The 27,662-nt window shown below is 39.6% G+C and overlaps 1 protein-coding gene across 2 annotated transcripts in view; it reads right to left on the bottom strand.

The window, feature by feature from the left end:
• The window catches only part of RBM26 (RNA binding motif protein 26), a 57,908-nt gene that overhangs the window by 7,301 nt on the left and 22,945 nt on the right, over positions 1–27,662 (bottom strand). For both annotated transcript variants that reach the window (XM_070751309.1, XM_070751308.1), the window contains exons 8-20: positions 26,881–27,018; positions 24,847–24,987; positions 23,091–23,199; positions 21,489–21,648; positions 18,643–18,807; positions 16,878–17,009; positions 15,889–15,960; positions 14,293–14,418; positions 12,892–12,966; positions 10,241–10,408; positions 7,546–7,650; positions 5,815–6,024; positions 1,325–1,411 (exon numbers count right to left, since the gene is read on the bottom strand). In XM_070751309.1, coding sequence (XP_070607410.1) covers positions 1,325–1,411; positions 5,815–6,024; positions 7,546–7,650; positions 10,241–10,408; positions 12,892–12,966; positions 14,293–14,418; positions 15,889–15,960; positions 16,878–17,009; positions 18,643–18,807; positions 21,489–21,648; positions 23,091–23,199; positions 24,847–24,987; positions 26,881–27,018 — 1,688 coding nt within the window. The remainder of the gene's footprint in view (positions 1–1,324; positions 1,412–5,814; positions 6,025–7,545; positions 7,651–10,240; positions 10,409–12,891; positions 12,967–14,292; positions 14,419–15,888; positions 15,961–16,877; positions 17,010–18,642; positions 18,808–21,488; positions 21,649–23,090; positions 23,200–24,846; positions 24,988–26,880; positions 27,019–27,662) is intronic.

Below are 27,662 nucleotides of genomic sequence, written 5' to 3'. Positions count from 1 at the left end.
ATATTTTTTTAAATTTTAGAATATTCACAAACTGGTGAAGAATGCAAATTTTTTTTTGATGTAAGTAGCCTTGGAACTATTACATTTCATATTGGTCATTGATTCTTGATTTATTTCAACTGAAATAACAGGAAAAATGAAATATATTCTTCACAGTTGTTGTTTCCCAATGCCATTGCTTCGGGAAACAACTAAATGAATGCTAGAAATTATATACTGCTCAAAAAAATAAAGGGAACACTCAAATAACACATCCTAGATCTGAGTGAATGAAATATTCTCATTGAATACTTTTTTCTGTACAAAACTGAACATGCACAACAGCATGTGAAATTGATTGTCAACCAGTGTTGCTTCCTAAGTGGACAGTTTGATTTCACAGAAGTTTGATTTACTTGGAGTTATTTTGCGTTGTTTTTAAGTGTTCCCTTTATTTTTTTTAGCAGTGTATATTCAGAAATATTCTTAGCCAATGTTCATTATACCTTTCTTCTGGTATTTCAAATTGTGATGCAAACATCTGAAGTGATTGCCCAGAAATATTGTTTTATTAGATCTATTGTATTTAATTAAATAATTTAAGCCAGAATAATAGAACAAATACTGAAATACAACTGCCCAAAATGGAGACTTTACATAATTTTATCTATCCCCCCTCCTCCCTCCAGTACTTAGTATATTTATATGATTTATAGATTTATATGCCGCCCTGAATCTTCGGAGAGGGGCGGCATATAAATCCAATAAATAAAATAAATAAATAAAATAAATAAAATACCCATGATAATTGATACAGAGAAGATCTGTTTGCAGAACTGTCTCGAAAAGTTTTAGTAACTATCCTAAAAATGAAATGGATAGGAGTTAATCAAATATTACAAAACTATAATGCTCCAAAGACAGGACATATAAAAACAACTAAATCTATATATATAAGCAAAATACCACTCATGCATCATCACAAAATCTCCAAAACCATAAAGCTTACACACTTGAAACTTGGCATGTATGTTTCGCTTGGCTTCTAAGTGCTTGCTAAGAAAGGATATTTTGAAATGACCATCAGATCATTAGTTATTTCTTATATTATTATTAACATGCTCTGATGCTAAGGAGTTAAGACGTTTTACTCCCCCTCCCCACATGAAAAGAATTCTGTTCCAACTGCCAATGGGCATGTTCAGTGCATGATTCATCCTGCCTGTGGGGTGGGTGTTCAGACCTTCTACTCCATGCTAAGGAGTTCAGTTTTGCAGCGAAACATGGGTATCCAGCTACTAGTATAAACATATTGAAGAAAATAAAAGGGCAGGGATATACTTACTGCTTCTGCTTCTGCTCTTGTTTTGAATGTAATCACTGCGTGAAGAGAAGAATCATCTATCTGGCAGTCTTCAATTTCACCATATTGCTTTTAAGAAAAAAAAAATCTCATCTAGGCAACATATTTATCCTCTGCTAACTTTAAGTTAAGAGAATTTAGATACAATTTGCACTGACAGTGGTTCCAAATCTAAAACAATTGTAGAACTGTGCTTTTTCTTAAAAAAAAAGTTAAGTGTTAAAAATGGTCTGAAAGGAAATTGAATATAAGAGAGGTTTAAGCGTGTAAAACAAAAACCTTGCAAAGCAACGTTATCTATCTGATGTATTTGGGAATACAGTGTTCCCTCGATTTTCGCGGGTTCAAACTTCGCGAAAAGTCTATACCACGGTTTTTCAAAAATATTAATTAAAAAATACTTTGCGGTTTCCCCCCTATAACACGGTTTTTCCCGCCTGATGACGTCATGTCATCACCAAACTTTCATCCACCTTTAATAAATATTTTTTTAATAAACATCTAATAAAGAAACATGGTGAGTAATAATCTAAATGGTTACTAGGGCAGGGGTCGACAAAGTTGTTCAGAATCTAGGAGCCAGCCAAAAAATTTAGGAGCCAGAATTTTTTTTAAGCAAACTTGGTTTTTTGCCGAGTCTCCACCTGACATCGCTTTCACCCCCTCCCCCCCGGCGCAGGCCTGGCTCCGCCGAGCCGGCTCTGCTGTACTCCCGTCGGGATCCGAGGGGAGACCGTTAGTCAGAAACCGAAACAGAGAAGAAGGAAAGGGAGACCGGGCCGGGGACGCGGGTGAGGGGGGGAGGAGGGGTTACTGGTCGGAAGTCACCGCGCACGCGGCCGGAGGAGGAATGAACAAAACCTCACGCCGGGAGGGGAGGGGCTTCCGCTTCTCTCCGAAGGCGGGTGAGCGGCCAAGATCGGAGCGTCTGTGTGCGGTGGGGGGGAGTGAAGGGGTTCGAGTAGGAGGCGGAATGGAGGCAAGGGGGGGAGGGAGAGACGCACGCAAGCGCAGGGGACGCTGGGAAAGCAGCTCGCTCCGAGGTTGATGGGCGGAGCTACGGAAGCCAAGATGTACCATTTCTGGGCGTAAACACAAGGCGGGAAAAATATACTGTATACCAGTGATTTTCAACCTTTTTTGAGCCGCGGCACATTTTTTACATTTACAAAATCCTGGGGCATACCACCAACCAAAATGACACAAATCTAATAAATAAATAAATAATAAATAAATACATACATACATACATACATACATACATACATACATACATACATACATACATAAATAACCCCCTCATATATACAATCCCATGTAACATCCCCTTATAAATACAGTCAATCATCAATCATCCCTCCTGAAATTTATACCACTGTCTCATTTCTGGGTACTTCTCCTGTCTTTCCCCCTTTTCTCTCTCGTGTTTCTCATTTCTCTCTCTTCCTCCCTTTTTCCCTCATTCCTTCTCCCTCTCACTTCTCCTCTTTTTCCATCCCTGTCTCTCTCCCCCCCTTATGTGTGTGTATGTATACACACTCCAACCATTTCCAAAACCAGTTGAGGGCTGGGGTTTTTTTCTCTTTTATCCTTTTCAAAAACAGGTGTGGGCTGGGGGGGGTTTTCTTATTATTTGGGTGCTTTTTACCATATGCTTCAAGAATCACCTCTCTCTCTCTTTTGTTTCACTCTCCTCTCATTCTCTGCCTCAATCATTTTCTCATTTCTCCTTTTTTCTCCCCTTTTTGTTCTCATTTCTCTCACTCTCCTTTCCTCTCCCTATCTGTCTTGCTTTCTCTCTCTCTTGCTATCTTTTTCTCTCTCTTGTTCTCTTATTTTCTCTCTCTCTCTTGTTCTTTCTCTCTCTCATGCTTTCTCTCTCTTGTTCTTTCTCTCTCTGTTGCTCTCTCTCTCTTATTTTCTCTCTCTCTCTCTTTCCTTTCTCTCATTCCCTCTTTCTCTCTATCCTTTCTATCTCTCACTCTTTCCTTCTCTCCCTCCCTTTCTCTCTCTTTCCATTCCCTCTTTCTCTCTATCCTTTCTATCTCTCACTCTTTCCTTCTCCCTCTCTCTTTCTCTCTCTTTCCTTTCTCTCATTCCCTTTCTCTCTATCCTTTCTATCTCTCACTTTTTCTTTCTCTCCCTCCCTTTCTCTCTCTTTCCTTTCTCTCATTCCATCTTTGTCTCCTGGGGCTGACTGCGCCTGCCCTGCACCCCCCACCGCGGAGGGAAAGCATTTGGCATCGGCACCGCCAACCCCCCCCCCCTCCACAAGCAGCAAAAGCCTCTGCGACTGAGCCGGAAGGCAAACGGCGCACCCCACCGCTTAGGCTTTTGCTGCTCCTGGGGGGGGGGGAGGATTTTCTCCTCCCCGCCCCCCCGGCAGCCAAACGTCGCTGGTGCAGGAAAGCAGCGTGTTAAAAGGCGCGCTGCTTTCACGGAAAACAAACCCGGCTTTCCTGGCAACGGAGGATGACAAGCAGGATGAAGCGGGGTGGAGCAACGCGAGGCTCAAGCAGGCAGCTTCCGCGCGTTTCTTTCAGCGGAAGAGGAGGAGAGGGAGCGGATCGGGCGGGCGGGGGCTGCGCCTTCTACTGCCGGCGCCTCCCCGCCCCCGCCCCCCCCCCCCAGGCAGGCAGGGGAATGGGGACTGCGCGCCCATGGAAAAGGGCACGCAGGGGGGGGTATTTTGGGGTGCGCGGGTAGCGGCGGCGGCGGGCAATAGCCGGGGGGCGGCTTCTGCAAGTGGGAGCTCCAGGGCTGAAGCCTCAGCCCTGGAGCTCCCACTTGCAGGAGCCACCTCGCGGCACACCTGGCCATGTCTCGCGGCACACTGGTGTGCCGCAGCACACCGGTTGAAAAACACTGCTGTATACATACAGTACAGCAGGCAACATTTTCTAGGCGCCAGACAACATTTTCTAGGCGCCACTGGCGACCAGGCGCCTGGGTTTGTCGATCCTTGTACTAGGGGAATGGTAATTTAGGGGTTTAAAGTGTTAAGGGATGGCTTGTGATACAGTGATCCCTCGATTTTCGCGGCTTCAAACTTCGCGAAACGCTATACCACGGTTTTTCAAAAAATATTAATTAAAAAATACTCCACGGGTTTTTTTCTATACCACGGTTTTTCCCACCCGATGATGTCATACGTCATCACCAAGAGTCACTTCTGTCTCTTTCTCTTTCTTTCCTGTCATTCTGTGCTTCAATCATTTTCTCATTTCTCTTTTTTTCTCCCCTTTTTTCTATCATTTCTCTCTCTCTTCCTTCCACTCTTCTCTCTCTCTCTTTCTTCCTCTCTCTCACTCTCTTCCTTCCTTTCTCATCTCTTTCTTTCTTTCCTTCTCTCTCTTTCTCTATCTCTCCCCCTCTTGCTCTCTCTCTTTTTCTCACTTTCCCTCTCTCGTGCACCCACCAGCCTCCGGAGAATGCCTGTCCCGCCTCTCTTGCAGCAGAGGAGAAAGAGAGGTGGAGCGGGCAGCGAGCGGGCGAACGGGCGGGCGGGCGGGCGGCGAGGAGGCCGGAGGCGCTGGGGGGGTGGCTGACATTATAAACAACCATTGCCAGCCTCCGAACTTTCATCGCTCCCCGCCTCCACCTGCAAGCCCTTGCGCGGCCATGGAAAAAGGGTGCGCATGCGCAGATGGTGTTTTTACTTCCGCGCTGCTACATCGCGGAAAATCGATTTTCGCGGGAGGTCTTGGAACGTAACCCCCGCGAAAACCGAGGGATCACTGTACTTTTCATAGCCAAAAATAGTGTATTTACTTCCGCATCTCTATTTCGCGAAAATTCAACTTTCGCGGGCGGTCTCGGAACGCATCCCCCGCTAAAATCGAGGGAACACTGTACCTTCTTTCATCAGAATAATCAAACAAGTAGAGTGCAAGATCTACTTCTGGGATTTATGATGTCATGATGAATGTATAAAAGGAATAAACTGTATATCATGGAGTATGAATCCAACCCAGCCCAACCCAATTCTTTATTAGAAATCAGTAATCCAGATGAATTTTTCGTGCAGTTGTTGATAAAAATAGGATCATCAACATGATTGCCAACATCAAGTGATGGACATGGCACAAGAGAGAATAACCCAGATATGCTTCCTTATTTTCATCCTTTCCCTCACTGTTAAGAACCATGCAAACCTGCCATTTCCTATCCTGCCCTTTTCCACACCTACAGGAAAATATGACAACATATGGCAACAGTTGTAGAGTCTAAAGAACATCTGAAGAAGTTCAACAAGTTTAACTTAGCCACAGTTTTTCATCAATCACAGTTAACATTCACACCCTTCACACCCCAAGATTAGCAGATCAGACAGATAGTCCAAACTTCTTGAATGAGAAATGAAAGGTCTTCAAAGGAAAACCCAACCCAGTTGCCCCTTGAAAAAAGCACCTTTGGGACAACCATGACCTGGATGACCGAGAATCCCCATAGACAATTAGACAGGTACATACCGCAAAATGAGGAAGGAGATCTTCCCTGTCATTCTCCGTAAAAGCTGAGATTTCAAGGGCTCGAGGACGATGATCCACCACAGCGTGAACAGAAAGACTTCTTCCTCGACCCCGGCCTCGAACTCCCCTACCTCTCCCACGAGATACACCTCGACCTCGTGCGTGAATTCCTCTCCCGCGGCCGGAGGAAAGAATGCCTCGTTTTGCTGCCTAGAAATAATAAAAAGTGTTTGTCGAGACCCAAATGAGATATATTCTCTACCTGCATTTTCAACTTTAGAAAATGTTCAGCATTATGTAATTTATAATGTATAGCATTATCATCTTTGAATTGTAGATGGCTCTTACAGACTGATGCTGTAAAGCTGGCTCATGAAATTAAAGCAAATGAGCCGAGGTGGCACAGTGGGTAGAGTGCAGTACTGCAGGCCACTAAAGCTGACTGCTAGATCTGCAAGTCAGTGGTTCAAATCTCATCACCGGCTCAAGGTTGACTCAGCCTTCCACCCTTCCAAGGTGGGTAAAATGAGGACCCGGATTGTAGGGGCAATACGCTGGCTCTGTTAAAAAGTGCTATTGCTAACATGTTGTAAGCCGCCCTGAGTTTAAGGAGAAAGGCGGCCTAAAATATTGAATAAATAAAGTAAAGGTAACTCTGTTCACTGGGTGAATTTAGATCACCTGTTCTCTCTCGGCTGAACTTTCCCAGAGGTTTCTTGGTGTGAGAAAAATTAGGGAAGGGAATGCTAATTATGACACACTGAAAGAAAAAGAGGGTTCAAATCTAATCACACACCAAGACAACTAGACACAAGAACAGCTTTTTCCCGAACGCCATCACTCTACTAAACAAATAATTCCCTCAACACTGTCAGACTTTCTACTAAATCTGTACTTCTATTCTACTAGTTTTTCTCATCATTCCTATCACCCATTTCCTCCCATGTTGACTGTGTGACTGTAACTTGTTGCTTATATCCTAAGATTTTTATTAATATTGCTTCCTCATTGCTTATTTGACCCCTATGACAATCATTAAGTGTTGTACCACATGATTCTTGACAAAAGTATATTTTATTTTATGTACACTGAGAGCATATGCACCAAGACAAATTCCTTGTGTGTCCAATCACACTTGGCCAATAAATATTCTATTCTATTATTAATAGTTTAATTCCTTGATAACATGTTTTCTTAGAAGAAAGTGAAACTAAATCAAACAGATTCAAATAAATTCAATTTGAATACATGCCATAGACTGAGCCAAAATCCAACTGAATGAACTGCAAAGGTATGTCTCTTTGTGCATCTGTTAATTTTTTAACACTTCTCTGCTGCATAATGGATGATTTATGGAATTAATGAAAGAAACACCAAATTCCGCTGTTATTTGTCACTTAGATTCCCTTTATAAAACAGCAGAACCCACATCAAGCTGCATTTAACAAATAAGTGTTTCTGTTAATATATATTTCTAGTGAGAAAAGGGGGCAGTGAATCATAAAAGCCAGGGAAATAGGTTAGAGACATTTCAATACTTCTAAACACCAATAGCACCATCTATGGGTACATTGTAAAAATGCCTCTTGTTAATAGCGACTTAAAAGACAAAATTGCTGAAAAACAAAGTGAACAGAAATATTTAAGTCCAAGAGCTCCAATAAAAAGAGTTTTAAGGTGATTTCAATGTTAACTGCAATGTTAACCAGCAATGTGAAGAAATACACTTACTTCAAGCTGCAGTTCTGTATACTTTCTCCTTAATTCAGTAACTTCTTCTCCAGCCTGCATTTTCTTATATAAGTCCAACTCTGTATCCAATAGTTCTTTCTGCATCTAAAATGTTATAAAAGCAATTTAGGTTGCATTTTCTAATTCACGTATAAATACCAGATGATATAGCTAGATTCCACAGGGTGTAAACAAGGATTCTATATAGAAAGAGTAGTCCCAACAGAGGTTACACCCATTAGCAGAACGCAAACTATAATTTGCTTTTTAATCAGTTTTAAATGAGCTACTTTTATTTTTCCAGATTCTGAATTCTGATCCTATGCTGAAAATTAACTGCAGATAAATTATTTGCTTGCTTAACAGTATTACTTCAGATTGCTAAGCAAGCAAATAATTTGTCTGGATTTAATTTTCAGCATAAGACCGTAATTCACAATCTGGAAAAATAAAAGTAATTCATTTAAAACTGATTAAAAAGCAAAACTATGGCAATCGTATGATGCAGAAATATTCAATAATCTACCAAGTTATAAAGCACTTGACCAGTATGATCTCTAGTGGTCCACTGATAGGCAACCTGGGACCTCCCTCTTATATTACAGTCATTGACGGGACCACCGTACAAACCTCTGAGTTCGTAAGGTGGACTTCTAGTGGACCACTAGAGGCGGCAGGTTGGATGCACCTTTTAGAAAACCCCGTACAGTGGGAAGAAAATTTAAATACGGCTGAAGGGGAAGAGGCCTGAGAGAATTGGCTGTTCCAGCGCTAGGCCTTTGTCCTCCACCAGTTCAAGATCTGCCTGCTCTGTCCTCCTCCTTACAAAGGAGGCACCGGATGTCTGAGGCTGAACCCTCCGAATAATGATCTGGACATTGCCTGTAGTAAGAGACTGCAAGGCCCCCTTGTGTTAAGCCACAGAAAGGATGCTCCAAATGAAAAGTCTATTGTCTGGCCATATTCTAGAAGCCTGCCAGCCCGTTGCACCGCAGCCACGATAACAGGCCCCATGACAACACCGAGAGGCTGGCCACTGATGAAGACTTCAGACGATATTGGTTGCTGAGGATCCAGAGTTGGCAAATCCAACCGATTCACAGATATCTGGATTAATGATTGCCAGTCCTGGATTATCGAGGGCCAACTGGTCCCCCGGAAGCCCTGAGGGATGGGCTGCGCTCACTGAGACTGTATTAAGCCGGGGTGGCGCAGCAGGTAGAGTGCTGTACTGCAGGCCACTGAAGCTGACTGAAGATCTGAAAGTCAGTGGTTCAAATCTCATCACCGGCTCAAGGTTGACTCAGCCTTCCATCCTTCCAAGTTGGGTAAAATGAGGACCCGGATTGTGGGGGCAATAGCCTAGCTCTGTTAAAAAGTGCTATTGCTAACATGTTGTAAGCTGCCCTGAGTCTAAGGAGAAGGGCGGCATAAAAATTGAATGAATGAATGAATGAATGAATGAATGAATGAATGAATGAATGAATGAATGAATGAATTAATTAATTAATTAATGGAGGCCTGCTGGTCAGCCTGTACGCAGAATTTCTGTTGCACGTGGTCCCTCCGTAGTTCCTTCCTCTTTGCCCTCTTGTATTGTTTAGGCTGCTCAAGGGACTCCCTGGAGTGTGGGGGAAAAGCTGCCGATCATCATCGCTCTCAGAACGGACAGATTTCTTCTGACTCTTGCTAGGGGCTTTGTGGCCTAAGGTGGAAGGCGGAGTGTTTGCCATCTTAAGTTGCCTCACCAGGGAGAAGAACAAAAAATGGCCACCATGGATCACGGATCTGTGATGGGCTGGTGGGAATGCCAACCTAGGACAAGCTCTTTTGGCGGTCCAGGAACAGACTGGCTACAAGCGGCAGAATAAACTCCCTTCTGTCACCAAGCCTGGTTCGTCTTTGGCTGCAAGTGAAGATCAGTAAAATAAGGGCGGGCCAATTAGAGGAAGCTCGAAGCAATCCAGGCCTCCCCAGGGTAGGGAATGTTGCCTCCCTCCCAGCAGTGATGTAGTGCCCAATTAAGGGGCTTTTATAGCTGGCATTGAGATAAAAAGTCCCTGACAGCCCCTTTTTCAGCATCCTTGCTGATGGATGAAGAGACAAACACTCCGAAGGTCAGTGCTACTAGCGCCAGGGAAAGGCTGCTGCCCCAGCAATAAATGACAGGAAAGGAGTGGGACAAAAAGGGACCTGTGGCAGATCAGGAGACAAGTGCCTTAGCGATCTAATGCCATGTGATGTAGGGCCGCCGCTACCTCGGCGTAAGTCAAAGCTCACTGCTGGGCACGGGCACACACACAGACATAGACTTCAACGTTGAGGAAAAACAGGGGAGGCTGACTCATGAAATTGGAATTGGAAATCAGAAATCCCAGATGAGCAGACAGACGAGTGGTTAGAATTAGCAATTCAAAATGGGAGCAAAATTAGGCATGTCTGTCCTCTCTGAGGACTGAGTCAAAGCTGGGCAAGATGGTGGACGGAGCTTCACATAAAAAGAAGATTGACAGACTCAGACCTTACTCTGATTGGATGATGCAACCCATTCTGAATGCTAGCTCCACCCTCCATGGAGAATAGAAGAATGGAGATACGCTGCCTATGTTCACCACCTTGAATATTTGTTAAAAATAATAATAAAGGCTAGATACAAATAAATAAATTAAAAATAAAATTTTAAAAATCTATATACCTGTGTCCTTGTTTTCATGCTTTTTACCGGAGTGCTTGTTGAAGAAACTCCTTTTAATTCATCCTTTAATTTGGTGATACTGTTGGTTAACATCTCCAGAGTTTTCATGATTTCAGCTTTGTCTTCTAACTTCACATTTTTATTTTTCTCCAGTTTTGAAATCAATATCTAGTGGAATGATTGTATTAGTAGCAGGAATTCTTTACAAGTACAGTGATACCTCGTCTTACAAACGCCTCATCATACAATCTTTTCGAGATACAAACCCGGGGTTTAAGATTTTTTTGCCTCTTCTTACAAACTATTTTCACCTTATAAACCCACCGCTGCTGGGATGCCCCACCTCCAGACTTCCGTTGCCAGTGAAGCACCCGTTTTTGCACTGCTGGGATTCCCCTGAGGCTCCCCTCCATGGGAAGCCCCACCTCCGGACTTCCATGTTTTTGTGATGCTGCAGGGGAATCCCAGCAGGGGAATCCCAGCAGTGCAAAAACGGGTGCTTCGCTGGCAACGGAATTCTGGAGGTGGGGTTTCCCAGCGAGGGGAGCCTCAGTGAAATCACAGCATCGCAAAAACACAGAGGTCCAGAGGTGGGGTTTCCCATGGAGGGGAGCCTCAGGGGAATCCCAGCAACACAAAAATGGGTACTTTGGCTGGCAAAAGGGGTGAATTTTGGGCTTGCACGCATTAATCACTTTTCCATTGATTCCTATGGGAAACATTGTTTCGTCTTACAAACTTTTCACCTTAAGAACCTCATCCGGGAACCAATTAAGTTTGTAAGACAAGGTATCACTGTACTTTTACCACACACATAGAAATATTCATTCTAATACTAATGTTCTCTACGTTTTTCACACTGAAATCCTGGATCCAATGACATGTTTCAATTTAAAAAAAAAACATGCCCATCAACCAAAAAGAGAGCGAGAGAAAAATGACCATTTACTACCAAGATCTATTTTATTGGCTTACTTTCTTAAAAATATCATTCAAAAATTCGTTCACAAGAAACAAAATAAAACTAAAATTCTGCCAAACTCAAAAAATTTTGCTCATGTCTTACCCATATTGAAAATATTTATGGTATCTTATTGAATATGTATATAGGTAGTTCTTGAGCAACTGCTTTTCTCAGCAACACAGTATGTGTCCCTAAAAAGTGCTAAGTGCAAGTTAACTAATTTAGTTCCAGGACTTAGTACCATCCAGCTGTGCTGCTGCCTGACACTGACAAGACTCTAATCAATTTTATACTGAAGGCCTTTTTTTGCCTTCTAGGCAGCTGATGGTTTGTAGTTGCCAACTTGTTAGGCAAAGAGCTAGCTGTAATGTATTACTTTAGATCTGTGTTTTCCATTGTATGTCTGCTTATTCTCTCGTAATCTCTCCCTCGTCAATTTTCCTTGCTATTAATTGCAGAGTTGGGGTAAGCATTCCAAAGGGCAGGAGAGTGAGGTAAAAGGGCGATAATATTTGCCCTTTTGCCCTTCCTTGTGGGTCAAATTCCAGAAACTTTTCAGATTGTTTGGGCCCACCTAGTTGTTTGAGCCTGTATCCTTCTGAATTGTAAAGCAAAGGAAAACTGAAGTAAAATAATACACAACACACTCAAAACCGTAGAAATGGTGGTAGACTTTAAGAGAAACCCTTCCACCTCTCACAATACTAGACAACACAGTATCAACAGTAGAGACCTTTCTAGGTTCTATCATATCTCAAGACCTAAAATGGTCACCTAACATCAAAAACATCATCAAAAAAGCACAACAAAGAATGTTCTTTCTGTGCCAGCTCAGGAAGCTCAAACTGCCCAAGGAGCTGCTGATACAGTTCTACAGAGGAATCATTGAGTCTGTCATCTTGCACCTCTATAACTGTCTGGTTTGGTGCTGCAACCCAACAGGATCGACACAGACTTCAGAGGATAATCAGAACTGCAGAAAAAACAATTGCTGCCAACCTGCCTTCCATTGAGGACCTGTATACTGCACGAGTCAAAAAGAGGGCGGGGGAAATATTTACTGACCCCTCACATCCTGGACACAAATTGTTTCAACTCCTACCCTCAAAACGTCGCTACAGAGCACTGCACACCAAGACAACTAGACACAAGAACAGTTTTTTTCCGAACGACATCACTCTACTAAACAAATAATTCCCTCAACACTGTCAGAGTTTCTACTAAATCTGCACTTCTATTCTACTAGTTTTTCTCATCATTCCTTTCACCCATTTCCTCCCATGTTGACTGTATGACTGTAACTTGTTGCTTATATTCTAGATTTTTATTAATATTGCTTCTTCATTGCTTATTTGACCCCTATGACAATCATTAAGTGTTGTACCATATGATTCTTGACAAATGTATATTTTATTTTATGTACGCTGAGAGCATATGCACCAAGACAAATTCCTTGTGTGTCCAATCACACTTGGCCAATAAAAATTCTATTCTATTCTATACAATTTTTCACTGCTTTGCTTGACGATTGAGTTGCCATCCCAATTGCAGTTGCTAAAGGGGACTGTTTCTCTCTCTTTGTTCTTTGGAATTTTTTTTTCATTTAACTGCCTTTACAATAGAATTTTTAATTAAATAAATCTATTTTATATTAAAGCTTCATGTTTGACTGTTATCGTTCTGTTACCTTTTGTGTCTCAATATGTTTTTCCAGGATCTCTTGTTTTTTCTTCCTCACATCTTGCTGAAGTCTTAACGCCTCCTAAAAATATTAAAAAATCCCAATAAGGATCTCAATACCTAATAAAAACTAAAATGCCTCCAACTATGTATGAGTGTCAATAAATGGCAATATAGGTACACACACACCCACACACCCAAAGTTAAAATTTTAATTCATTAAAGAACTTTTTTTTATTTAAAAGAATCATATATGGAAAAAGGCCTAAACCATCATATTTTCACTAAATAAAACACATTATAATTATATAATGTATATAATGTTATAAATATAATTAAGAAATCGCCATATCTGAAGAAGGTATTTGTGCTAGACATTCTCTTCTTGTCAGTATATGGAGTATTTGTTCAACTTATATGTAGAAACACACAAATTTAAAAGGACAAAACTAGGTTATCAATTCATTGAACAAAATCAACTGTATTCAAGTCCTATTATTATAAGAATCTATAACTTAAATTTAAAGAACCCCTAAAAATCTAGCATAAATAATGTCCATAATTCAAACATGAAGTGGTTGCCATCATAGTAGTATCATTGTGGAATTTTGAAAAAGCACATTTGGTGTAATTATGGAATTGTAAGAATATTTAATATGTTCTTATATCTCAGATATATATTTTATCTCTGTTTTTTATGGTATTTCCCATTGTTTGGGATCAAGAAAATATATAATTATAGTTCAATTGTATCTCACTGGATAGCTAAAATTAATCTTGAAATATAGCAAAACTAATGTCATTTCTAATACTGTACAGTATATTGTATTTTCAACATAGTCTATGAGAAAAAACAAACAGCAAACAACACCAGGGTTTTTATTCTATGAAATAACTGAAATCATTGTTTGTAAATTGTTTGTAATCATGATTGCATGCTGTGATTGAGAGGCTGCACAAATGCACATACATATATACAGTTTTACATAGATATATTTCAAATAAGAATATATATAAAATGAAATTAATAGGAAGAATAATTTTTTGAGTGCTCCCAATCACCTAACCATAGTTAGAAGATCACAAACAATATGCTTCAACAAGAAAAATGCCCTTTACCAGAGGTGGGTTGCTCCCAGTTCTATGGAACTGGTAGTGGGAATTTCCCCCACTCATGGAACCGGGAACGATCGCCAGCTGGCCACGCCCCCGAACGGCTTTCTCGGCGGTGACACAGGCAGTGTCATCTTGTTTTTGACTTCTGCGCATGCAGAGAAGCTGGGATTTTGGCATTGCGCATGCACGGCATGGCGGCACAAACAAACATGCAGTGCGGGACAAAGCGAACTGGCAGCGAGGTAAGTTAGAACTCACCCCTGCCATTTACCCACAATCACATTAAATGTACCTGTTTTTTCTTTTGTGCTTCATTGGAATCTAACACAGTATTAACAACAGGCAAAATTTTCTGAGCTGCCTTTAAAGCAGCTGGGTTATATACTGTTTTTGTCAAGCCAGTAGAAGTTGACAAAACCTGTAGCAGAGAAATATTTTATTAGCACATAATGAAACAAAAACTCTCAAATGAAATGTCATTTAAACTCATCAAAGTATTTTCTTAGCAATAAGATACAAAATATTGCTTTTACCTTCTTCTTTGATATTTGAGATTGTTCTATCTTACAGTCCAAGAGTTTCCTATTACTCTTCCATCTTAATACAGACAGGATCTGCCCTCTTATGAGGAACAGCCATGGTCTCAACATACATTGAGAGGTGAAATGTTTATTATAATTAGTAATTAATATTTTGAATTTAAAAAATAAGACTGGGAGTTGAAGATAGTTTAACTGAAAGCTAAAGGATCATTTTAAAACTTGTAAAATCAGCAGTTACAAAGTACTGTTGAGTCAAGATATGATTTTATCTGGCTTCCTCTATAAAAACAACGGACATTTTAAAAAGAGGGTTGTCTTATTTATTTATTATCTTACTAATTTTTCATACCGTCCTTCCATATTATATATTATGATATATGGGATGAACTGAAAGAAAGAGCTAATGAATTTTGTATATTAAAAGGGTATATTGAAATTATGGCTTGTTAAAGGAGTTAATTAAGTTTTCAAAATAATCTCTAACAATTTCAAGAAAGGCCTTAAATGCCTTCTTTGATTAGTCTTTGGTTTATTTTTCCTATATTAATTCTCTCTTACCGGTCCTTTTCCCCCAAAGCCTATGGACATTTTACCTAACTTAAATTATCCTGGATCACCATATGAGTATTGGATTTGTCAAGATAAAAGAATGTAAACTCGTAAATAAAAGTCAGCAAGCTTTTAATTTGTAGTTTAGAACTATATACCCATACTGTTCACTTTCTACCACCTCTATTACCCAATATGCAAATTCTGCTAGGTAAAATAAAACTCTATTGAGTAGGAGTACCACCCCAATACTGAAAGTCACATAACCACAGATGCCAAGCAAAGAAACGGAGCCATTAAAGCAAAAGATAACAGCCTAGCAGGCATCATCTGGGTGCTTTGGGCTAGAACTCCCATAATCTCTTCCTACTAGCGATGCTGACAGAGGTTTATTAAAATGTTAATCCAAAAGGGGTGCTCGTGCCAAAAGCTTTAGGAATGTGACAGCACACTAAAGCAATTTCCTGCTGCTAGCATTATTACACCAAAGTCAATTTTGAACGTCAAGCAATTTCATTTGCTCTACGCTAACAGATGCTGCACCAAATTCAACCTAGTTTTGTTAGCCACCATCTCGGCATGCAGGTCCATGCTGAATCAGCAACAATTAAGGTGTCACTGACGATACCTATGTGAAAACAAGCGTGGTTAGTAACATTTCAACCACCTCCATGTCAGAGCTGTCTGGGTTTTAAAGAAGCTGACAACTATTTTGCATTTATCACACTTGAGCATCTCTTTTGAACCTGATTCAGGTTCATTAGGAGACAGTTTGCTGAGCATTATAGTTTCCTTACCTTTTCTGTAGTTGGAATAGGTGGTTTAGGCAGGAACCCAAGTCTATCCTTTACAGACAGTTTGGTTACATTCTAGGTGAAGAGGAAAAGGATCCGTTTAATGTTTGCAATATGTGTTTTTAAATACAGTACATTTATCTAAAACTCAACTAATTCCGTCAGGATAAATAGAAGATTATAGAAAGGTTTTGCAAAACACCCATTCCCTTCAAAGATAGGATTTTGGGGCATACTTCAAAACATGTACAACTTATTACTGGATCAAATACCTTTGGGGGGGGGGGATTAAGCTGCAAGCTGATTTAAAAACTACTGAGCATACAATGCAATAAATAACGAGCCAGGGCCTATTTAGATACACTATTTCCATTTACTGTGTAGAAAACAGAAAGCAAAAAAACAGTGATTCATTAAAACTCACGATGGCTGCTCAAAACAAAGTTTTGGAAGTCTACCATCCACAAGTTATGGCAATACAGATAGTCCTTAACTTATGATATGCCAAACCCCGTTTTGCTTATATACCAAACTTTCTAGATTGGCCTTCCCCCCACCCCACAAAATTCCTGTAACTATTTTTTACTTACTACTTACTAGTAAAAATGTTGAAGTTGCTTTAATTAATTTTTCAACGAGCTTGTGAGCCATTATACTTTTTTTCTTTTTTGCAATGTGAAATTTTCAAAGATAAATAAACACCTTACTTAAGTATTAGAACACTTCAATTCTTCAGATGAAACAAGATGAATTAATCCCTTTAAACATTTTTTGTTATTAGTTAGAAAGAACTGTAATGAATCTGTAAGGCCGCCTTGTCAATTCAAATGTGCCATTTTACCAAACGTGCGAATTAAACATAAAAATCATTTCAATCGTTTTAAAAGATTCCGTTTAACATTTATATTGAACAAGTGCCCCTGATAGAGAAGAAACTACATAGTTTGGTTTGGCAGACTAAAAAAGTTCAGAAAAATTTGAGTCACACTCACCTGAACAGTTTCTGCAATGGCATTCTGTGCTTCAGCGGGTTCAATGTTACTGGCAGGGACCGGGCCTAATCGTTCCTTGACCGATTGCTTCACAACTGGTAAAATGGGCTGCTGGACTAAAGGCTGTATTACCTTAAAAATAAATTTATTATTATTATTTATTAGATTTGTATGCCGCCCCTCTCTGAAATGAAATTTTCATAATACAGTGTTCCCTCAATTTTTGCGGGTTCGAACTTCGCGAAAAGTCTATACCACGGTTTTTCAAAAATATTAATTAAAAAATACTTTGCGGGGTTTTTCCCTATAACCACGGTTTTTCCTGCCCAATGACGTCATATGTCATCGCCAAACTTTCATCTGCCTTTAATAAATATATATTTTTAATAAACTTTAATAAATAAACATGGGGAGTAATGATCTAAATGGTTGCTAAGGGAATGGGAAATTGCACTTTAGGGGTTTAAAGTGTTAAGGGAAGTCTTGTGATACTGTTCATAGCCAAAAATAATGTATTTACTTCCGCATCTCTACTTTGCGGAAATTCGACTTTCGCGGGCGGTCTCGGAACGCATCCCCCGCAAAAATCGAGGGAACACTGTAGTTCATAAATATTTCAACTCTTGACTTTTTTACCATTATTCCTTTTTTCATTATGCTCTTTAATTTGAATGCTAGTTTGGCATGTTTTCAGCAAATTTCATAACGACATAGTCCTGAAACCACTCAGATTATTTAAATCTAAAAGCAATAGTTTAAGAATAAATGTTCTTTAATCTATCCAGGACGTCCAGGGGGAAAGCATTTTGAAATTCCGTGATATTTCCCTGACATTTCCCTGTAACTTGTGATCTAGTTTAAGGCGCGGTCATAGATGACGTCATACCAAATGGTTACACCGTGGAAAAATATCGTAGCTGAGAAAATAAGTTGTTGCCACACTTATGCTCATTTTTGCTTGACTCAGCCAAGCATCACGATCCATTTTTTTCCCTGACTTTTAAACATTTTAATATAGTTTGGGTTTTCCCCCCCTGATTTATTCCGTTTTTTTCACGAATTCCCTGATATTTCCCAAACCGCTGATTCCCCTGTTTTCCAGGTTTGCTGGACATCCTGTCTATCCTGTTTATGTTAACAATTTCTGTATGATTGTATTAATATCATAAGAGTATATTTCCAATAAATGATTATATGGTTCGATATAATACTTCAGAAAGGGATCAGGGGATGAGAGTTGCAGGTTATCACAAAAACATTAAGCTTAAAAATAATATTTTTAGAGTCATGCATGCTTGAATGTGTGTTCCACAGAAGTGGTTGAACCTCATGACACATCTTCGTAACATTCGTTAAATAAAGCAATCCTATCTTTTTTTTTTCAGGCTTATTTATAGGACAGGGAGGAGGGATTGTTTAATGAATAGCAGAGACATTTTTGGCATAAGATTGTGAGAACTCTGAATTATGCACAGTATTAATTTTTAAAATGAAACTAGAAGGGTAAAGAACATCTTAAAAGAAGAACAATCAGGTACTAAATATCAGCTCTGGCTGACTGATTTTTTTTACAGTAAAAATTCAAATGTGAAATAAAATATTTAACTGATCTATATTCATAAGGAAAATTCTTATTCAAATTTTAAAAACCTTGATTTCCTAGTATTGATTTGGAAAATTCAAGATTCAAACTTCTTGAAAACCATGCTAAAATAGATACTTAATTTAAAAGAGCTATCCAAATTAATCACATTTTATTCTTTACCTTTGGAACTGAAGCTGGAATTGGGGGAGTACTGCCTTCTCTATGCCAATAGACTTTGATAAATCTATTATTTAAAACTGCTTCTGTACTCGATATTGCTTTTTTAGCTTCCTCGTGGGTAGCAAACTGGATGAGAGCACCTTCTGGATCTCCCTGGTACGCAACCTATGAGTTTTGAAGGAAAGGCAAACATAATTTAGAGAATTTAAAGAAGCACAAGAGTCTTTAGGAATGTCATTCCTAAATAGAGAATATTCATTCAAGCAGATTTTACTATAAATCTCATTGAGGACCTGTATACTGCACGAGTCAAAAAGAGGGCTGGGAAAATATTTACTGACCCCTCACATCCTGGACACAAATTGTTTCAACTCCTACCCTCAAAACGTCGCTACAGAGCACTGCACACCAAGACAACTAGACACAAGATCAGTTTTTTCCCCGAATGCCATCACTCTACTAAACAAATAATTCCCTCAACACTCTCAGACTTTCTACTAAATCTGCACTTCTATTCTACTAGTTTTTATCATCATCATCTATCACCCACTTCCTCCCATGTTGACTGTATGACTGTAACTTGTTGCTTATATCCTAAGATTTTTATTAATATTGCTTCTTCATTGCTTATTTGACCCCTATGACAATCATTAAGTGTTCTAGCACATGATTCTTGACAAATGTATACTTTATTTTATGTATGCTGAGAGCATATGCACCAAGACAAATTCCTTGTGTGCCCAATCACACTTGGCCAATAAAAATTCTATTATATTCTATTCTATTCTAAAATATAATTTTTAAGCAACCTGGTCTAATTTGTAATTTCTAGTCAGGAGGTGGGGAAGAATATATATACGTTTTGGGGCATTTTACTGAGCATGTTTTTGGCACAAACAAATCAATTTTTATTGCAATTTTTGAAATCCTCCTCCCTCCACAAAAAAAAAAAAAAATAGGAAGAAAGTGTGCAATCCCAAATCACAGACTTTTAACAGGGTACAAAATGAACCAACTATCCTATTACACAAATATTTAGGAGAAAGCCTGCCAAATGAACCTTCTTATTTAATTGCAGTACAGCTAGTGCTTTAGCTGCGACCACAACTGAGCCCAAAATTCAGGGTTAAGTGAATTACTGCAATTGGCAAGTTAGTGACACGGTTATTAAGTGAATTTGGCTTCCCGGTTGACTTGTCAGGTAGTCACAAAAAGGGATCACATGTCATGGGACACTGCAAAAGTCATAAATACATGCCAGATGTCAAGCATCTGACTGATGATATTGTGACTATGAAGGTGCTGCAATGGTTGCAAATGTGAAAGCAGCCATAAGTCACTTATTTACCCTTCATGGCATCGGACCAGAATATCTCCAGGACCGCCTTCTGCCGCACGAATCCCAGCGACCGATTAGGTCCCACAGAGTTGGCCTTCTCCAGGTCCCGTTGACTAAACAATGTCGTTTGGCGGGGCCCAGGGGAAGAGCCTTCTCTGTGGCGGCCCCAACCCTCTGGAACCAGCTCCCCCGAGATTAGAACTGCCCCCACCCTCCTGGCCTTTCGTAAGCTCCTTAAAACCCACCTCTGCCGTCAGGCATGGGGGAACTGAGATAACTTCCCCAGGCCTATACTGTTTATGTATGGTATGCTGTGTGTATGTTTTCTTAAATTATGGGTTTTTAGTTTTAATTATTAGATTTGTATTGTACATTGTTTTTTTTCTATTACTGTTGTGAGCCGCCCCGAGTCTACGGAGAGTGGCGGCATACAAATTTAATAAATAAATAAAATAAAATAAATAAATTTGTAGCTTCAAATGGGCACTCAATTAACTGTCATAAGTCAAGGACTATATCTACAGATTATTTGAGAAGAAAGGAACTAGAACATGTGCCACTTTACAAGGCAATCCAGTGCCTTTCAAATGTTTGGGATACAAATTCTCATCAGGTTATATCAGCAAGGACAATTGCAACAAAATGTGCAATATTTACCCCAAAGTATCTGGAGGAAACAATGTTGCTTATTCTTGCCTTAGGGTGGTGCTTCTCAAATAGCGGGGTGCCCCACCCCCAGCGGAGGGCACAGAGCAATACTGGGGGGGGGGGGGACATGACCCCAGGGAACGTGCTTTTTTTGCCGCAGGGAGTAGGGCAGGGGGCTTGCACCGAACAATAGCACACAGCACAGAGCAGGAGATACAAAGTGCAGATAACAAACCCTTAAGAGACTCCATGGAAAAATATTTAACAGGGATGAAAAGAAAGGAGAGAGATGGAGATAAGGAGACACACGTAGGTCTCCTGAAAGCTAAGATGAAAGACGAGGAAAGACCGGTATGTTTACTGTGTCTAAAAATGTTGGTAGTGAACAGCATGAAGCCAAATACATTAAGGTGTCACTTAAACACATTACACCCCAATCATGTGGATATGCCGCTTGAGTTTTTTCATGTCAAATATTGTACATAATTGTCCCAGTGGAAGGGGGGGGGTTAGGGGGGTGCAAAATGTTTACTTCTTACTGGGGGGGGGGGGTGTAACAGAAAATAACCGAGAAGGGCTGCCTTAGGATAACTGCAAAATATTAATTCCCTGCCAATGTTTAATTTCTGATTAAAGCCCTCTATTTAAACAGATGATACATCCATGCTAAATTTTCAGGGTTTTATGTACAGTATTAGGAAAAAATACATAATCCATGTTCTAACTAGTGAAGAATTTCCAATATATTATTTTAACAATAAAGTAAAAAGATTTACACCCCTTTTTCTCAACTTTTCTCAACTTTAAGATGTGTGGACTTCATTCCCAGAATTCCCCAGCCAGACATGCTATCGTCTACCTGCAAATTCACCAAATTTCCAAATTTGCTGAAATGTTCATTTAGTTTGCTGATATTATTAAGCTCTGAGGGAATTCTCCTCAGTTCAAGTTTTGTGTTTTCATTCCCAAATTGCGTCTTCTTCTGGAAAGCAGGACTATTTGTTCTATTAAAATTTTGTCTGAAAAAAAAAATAGAAATGCTTAAAATTACTAATAATCAATTCACAAGAGGACAGTTAAAATGTGGAATTAAATGATAAATAATCTAAAACAAAATTCCAGGAAGCATCTATTTTAAACACTGTTGTGGAACAAGAAAAGCTTTAGTATACCAGTATCAATGCTGCTTGGCAGGACCCAGGGGAAGAGCCTTCTCTGTGGCGGCTCCAGCCCTCTGGAACCAACTCCCCCCAGAGATTAGAATTGCCCCCACCCTCCTTGCCTTTCGTAAGCTACTTAAAACCCACCTCTGCCGCCAGGCATGGGGGAATTGAGATACCCTTTCCCCCTAGGCCTTTACAATTTTATGCATGGTATGTCTCTATGTATGTTTTGTTTTTTATTATAATGAGTTTTTAATTGTCTTTAGTATTGGATTATTGTTATACGCTGTCTTATTATTGCTGTTAGCCGCCCCGAGTCTCCGGAGAGGTGCGGCATACAAATTCAATCATTCAATCAATCAATCAATCAATCAATCAATCAATAAACAGTTACCCAAGTAGGGAAAACCAAGGATCAATTCATGATTACATGCCAGCCTCTATCACATATGCCTATAGAGAATATATCCATGATCACATGAGTAACAGTAGACTCCCATGTTTTCCTCTACAAAAACCTATAGAGTGCTAGTTTAAAAAATTTGTTTAATGATTTAATCTTGTAGTGTATTAATGCATATTGCAAATTGAATAAACTAAGATTAATTCAGTGTGGAATGAGGAAGTTGTTGACATGTATATTAAAACTGAATGGAAACTAATCAAGGAGAACACCAACTTAAGAGCTAAGGAGAAATTTTCTCACAGTTAGAACAATTACTCAATTGTCCAGAGTAGTATTGGTCTTCTGTTGAGCAAAGGGTTGGAGCTGACCTCCAAGGTCCCTTCCAGGTCTGTTATTCTTAAAACTATCCCTAATTTGGAAAGCAGTATTTGTACATGTTTTCATGCAACGGAAACACCTATATTATTCAGGTAATAATTACACGATGTGATTTTTTTAAAATACAGATTTATAGACAAGTGTTGAGTATTACAGGGTCCATAATGCACATGTTGTTTATTTGATCTGCATCTACAGTGTCCACAATATCCATTAAAAAACCACCCAGGATAATAGTTGCAAAGCCCCGCTGTTTTACACGATACCAGATATTATAAACACTTACAAAAAAGACTTTAAGTTGTTACAGCAGCTATTTTCTTTTTTAAAAAAAACTTCACATTTTAAATCAAGCGTAGACAATATTTCTGTACTGTATCTAAATGACACTTTTAAAGCCAAAATATGTGGTGGGGGGATTAAGAGGAGTGGTCTTTTGAACAGCAGAGGGCATGACAGCTGATTCTTCATTACTCTGTTGACTTTGCTGTTAACTGAGCCAACAACTGCTTACTTGTCAAACCAATTCTTCTTTGCTGCAAGTCCATCGCCTGCACCGATAGTTCTCTTCCGGGACTCTGAATCCACTACAATCCTCATACTGCTTTTATTGGGAGGCTTTTCTGGAGGAAGAAAAGAGTACACTGATGAATTTTTAAAGCATGTTTGTGCATTTTATAGTAGAATTTTCTCTCCTGATTACCATCAACCGACTTACTACATTTTCACAGCATATTAAATGCAGGACTTCTTTAAATTCAGGTCCCTTTCATTCAGTGTTGGTCCAACATATACTAAAACCACCTGCTTCAAAAGGAAATGGAAGAAACCACAGAGGGGAAACTTAAATACGTGAGACGATGGAAATAGTTGACCAATAGCATTTCTTTTTCTCTTTCCTCTTCTTTTACCTTTCCCTTTTTCTTTCTTTTCTCTTTTTTTCCCTTCATCATGCATAAATTTACTCTAGCCTTAAGTGATAACTGGGTAACTAAATAAGAACAAATAATAGTAATTGATCTAGAATATATATAGAAAAAAGAACGGTAAACTGCTGAAATATAAGCCTAGAAACTTCAACCAATGCTAAGCTTGTTTGTTAATTTTGTTTATTTTAATTGTTTAAATAAAGTCTATTTTTATAACCTTAAAATTTTATAACTTTAAACCACAGAGGGGAAACTACAGAATGCACTGCCTAGAAAATAATTTCTTTGCAGGGGACTTTTGACCTGAAGCCCGAGAGGGAGTTCTTTGGGAAAAGGCATCTCATAAAGAAGTAGAGACAATTGTTGATTCACAACTGTTCATTTAGTGGCCGTTCAAAGATACAATGGCAGAGAATAAAAGTGAATTGTGACCATTTTCCAGAGTTACGACCTTTGAAGCATCTCCGTGGTTATGTGATCAAAATTCAGATGCTTGGCAACTGGTCCTTACTTACAACCATTCCTATATCCCAAGGTCATGTGATCACTTTTTGCAGTCTTCTGACAAGCAAAAACAATGGGGAAGCCAGATTCATTACACAAACAGCTTCCATCAGGTATCCTATTCTATCCCTCCCCGCACTGTTTATCTGATTAGGAGCGTCCAACACCAGTTGATTAAAGGTGCATCATTTCAATAGAGAGTACAGTGTTCCCTCGATTTTCGCGGGTTCGAACTTCGCGAAAAGTCTATACCACGGTTTTTTAAAAATATTAATTAAAAAATACTTGATGGTTTTCCCCCTATACCACGGCTTTTCTCGCCCGATGACGTCCTATGTCATCGCCAAACTTTCGTCCGCCTTTAATAATTTTTTTTTAAATAAACTTTAATAAATAAACATGGTGAGTAATAATCTAAATGGTTGCTAAGGGAATGGGAAATTGTAATTTAGGGGTTTAAAGTGTTAAGGGAAGGCTTGTGATACTGTTCATAGCCCAAAATAGTATATTTACTTCCGCATCTCTACTTCACGGAAATTCGACTTTTGCGGGCGGTCTCGGAACGCATCCCCCGCGAAAACCGAGGGAACACTGTACAGGGTAAATGGTTCATTATTTTTCCATTAACTCTTTAAGCACATGGGGAAAATGCACTCATGATGAGTAGGAGGACACCACTAGAAATGATCTTTGCAATTTCAGTTCCTACCACATTTCCCAATCAGTGAAATGAAATAACATAAAGGTGAGTACTAGAGAGGAGGTACCACCCTTGACGAATAGAATAAATGTGATACTACCCATTTATGTTTTAAATCAAGAAATCTTTCAAGTTACCTCTTGGTGGCAGGTCCATATCACCTGAGGTAAGTCCTATCAAATTTGGTCTTTGGGCATGGACTCGGTGTCTATACATGGGCCTCGAAGTACTGGTTATACTTGGGGCTTCAGGATTGTAGCCATCCGTGTCGTATGTTTCTGGCAAAAAAATAATATTATCTAATGATACAATTTAAAATTAAAGCAAATACTGCAGGTATGCAAATCAACCCTTAAATGGTTCGTATCACCAATTTGGTTTAGGGGGGAAAAAGTTATTTTGCAATATGCACAAAAGTAGCTGGATTTCTAAGCTAAATAATTTTGAATTAAACTGAATAGTTTTAAAAGAGTGAGTTATTATCCTACTGAACAAATGTATGCTAAAAGCTGTGCTTTTCACACACCCTTCATAGATATAAACTTTTCGGACCTCCATCATAGATATAAGCTTAATACAATTTATATACAATCAAATCAGGATTCGAACTAAAAATAACTTTTTTTTCATACAAGTTTTTCTTCCCAAATGTTTTTTTTAAATATTTTTTTCTTTAAATTATGTAAACTATAGTAAACATATTTGGGAGCTTTCTTAATTTCAAAAGATTTTGACCCTTTGAGGGGAAAATACATTTAATGCTCCATTCAGTCTGGAAGCCTAGTTTTCACAAATCTTTTTATCTTCTGTTTGATTATAAAACTGCATCCCACACAGAGCCTTATTAAAAACCCAAATTGTGCACTATTTTAGTTAGCCTTTTTGCTACTCACAAGTGCTTTTTAAAAAAAAAGTAAACTATGTACGATGGCATTCAATTAAGGTACAACTCAGGGGTGGTTGCGCAAGCACAGTATTTATATCATAGCTTCTATTGATGCAGCTTCCATGCGTGAGAAGAAGCACAAAACACAATGGTGGCGCCTATGACCAAGAGAGCTGGTTTGTGGCCATGGCAGGCTTGGGTTGCTGCCGCTTCTAGCGACTCAGGCCACCAAGTTACTACCGGTTCTACAGGGCCTTTCCGAACCAGAGGGAGCCCCCTTCTGGTACAATCAGTTCCAAGTGTTTTACCTCCCTCTATAAATTGAAAATCTCTAGACGTTTGAGGATATTTCGGAACCAACCTAACAGGGAAAAGAGGTCCACTCTGAGAGGGGTCTGTGACAATTTGCCATGGCCACCTCGCCATGACCAACTCGCTGCAGGACAAGAGTTACACTAAAGAAATGGTGGAATGGAATTATTAAAAGATTCCAAACGAGAGACAAAATGAAATGTGAATGACAAAAAATGATTTTTTTAATCTATTGTAAATAATAAAATAGAATTGTTAAATCAGGGTGTCCAGGAGGAAAGCATTTAAAAATTTATTGATATTTCCCTGACGTTTCCCTGTAACTTGCGATCTAGTTAAGGCGCGGTCGTAGATGATGTCATACCAAACAGCTAAGCCGTGGAGTAATATCGGGAGCTAAGGAAGCAAGTTGATGCCACAGTTATGCTCATTTTTGCTTGACTCTGCCAGGCACCATGATCCAGGGTTTTTTCACATGACTTTTCCCTGACTTTTAAACATTTTAATAGTTCGGTTTCCCCCCGATTTATTCCAGTTTTTTCACAAATTCTCTGATAATTCCCTGATATTTCCCGAACCGCCGATTTCCCTGATAATTCCCTGATATTTCCCTGATTTCCCTGTTTTCCAGGTTTGCTGGACACTCTATAAATGGTCTCATAGTGAATTGTTCTGCAGCAAGTTGGTCATAGTGAGTTGTCTCTCAGTTGGCCATGCTGAGCTGGCCACAACTGGCTGGCTGTGGCAAGTTGTCCCATTCCCCTCTGGAGAGGGTGAACTACTCATCACATGATTTTTTTTTCACATGATTTTCCAGTGTTCTAATTTATTGATTGATTGATTGGACTTATATGCCACCTTTCTCCGTGGACTCAGGGAGGCTTACAATTAATACTCCGCTGCACCTTATCTGTAGAAGTTACTTTTCCCCTTTCATTTGTTAAAAATATATTTTAAAAATGCAGTACTACACCTGTGAAGAGAGAGGGCGGAGCAGGTGGCGGTTGATGATGAATACCCGTGGTTACAACTGTAGGAACAGAACTGGTAGCAGAATTTGGGGGGCCATCCATGCCAGAGGGCTGCAATGGTGGGAGTGGAGGTGGTGGTCCTACCAAAAATTTAAAAATAGTGGAGTTATAAAAAATGATCCAAAAAAAAAAAAGTAATCATATACCGCACAAAATACAAGATCTGGGCATCTTGTCTTTCGGAATCTTCTGCATCTTAAGAAATAGACTAAATCAGTGGTCCACCACTTTTGTGGCTTGTACCCAGCTGAGGAGAGGAGAGAGAGGGGAACCGGGCCACACTAGCAGTGGGCCAGCAGTTCAACTTGTGCAAGCAGCAGCCCGGCATGCGCACGTCAGGTGCCCATCAGTCTACTGCTCATGTAAGTAGAGCTATGTATGTATGTACGCGGACCAATTCCAAATAGCCTACGGCCCAGTAGTGGGCTATCGCCTAGGAGTTGAGGACCCCTGCACTAGACAATCCATGCTGGGTCTTCATTTCAAGATTATTTCCTTACCTAAACGAGAAACCAAATGACCACTAGTGGAGTAAATAGCCATGGGAGTGAGAATAATTTCTGAATTCCCTGTCAATTTCCCCATTGGCTTGCCTTGCAGGAAGCTGGCAAGGGACATTATAAATACGGTATTATTACCTGACCACGACCAGGCATGATAGTACTGAATCAACCAGAGGGTTTACAAATTTCAATCCCACAAATGTTTGGATACATTTCTAACT

This window comes from Erythrolamprus reginae, chromosome 4, assembly GCF_031021105.1.
Source record: "Erythrolamprus reginae isolate rEryReg1 chromosome 4, rEryReg1.hap1, whole genome shotgun sequence".
In the NCBI taxonomy this organism is placed as follows: domain Eukaryota; kingdom Metazoa; phylum Chordata; class Lepidosauria; order Squamata; family Dipsadidae; genus Erythrolamprus; species Erythrolamprus reginae.
This window is presented reverse-complemented; position numbering and strand designations above follow the sequence as displayed.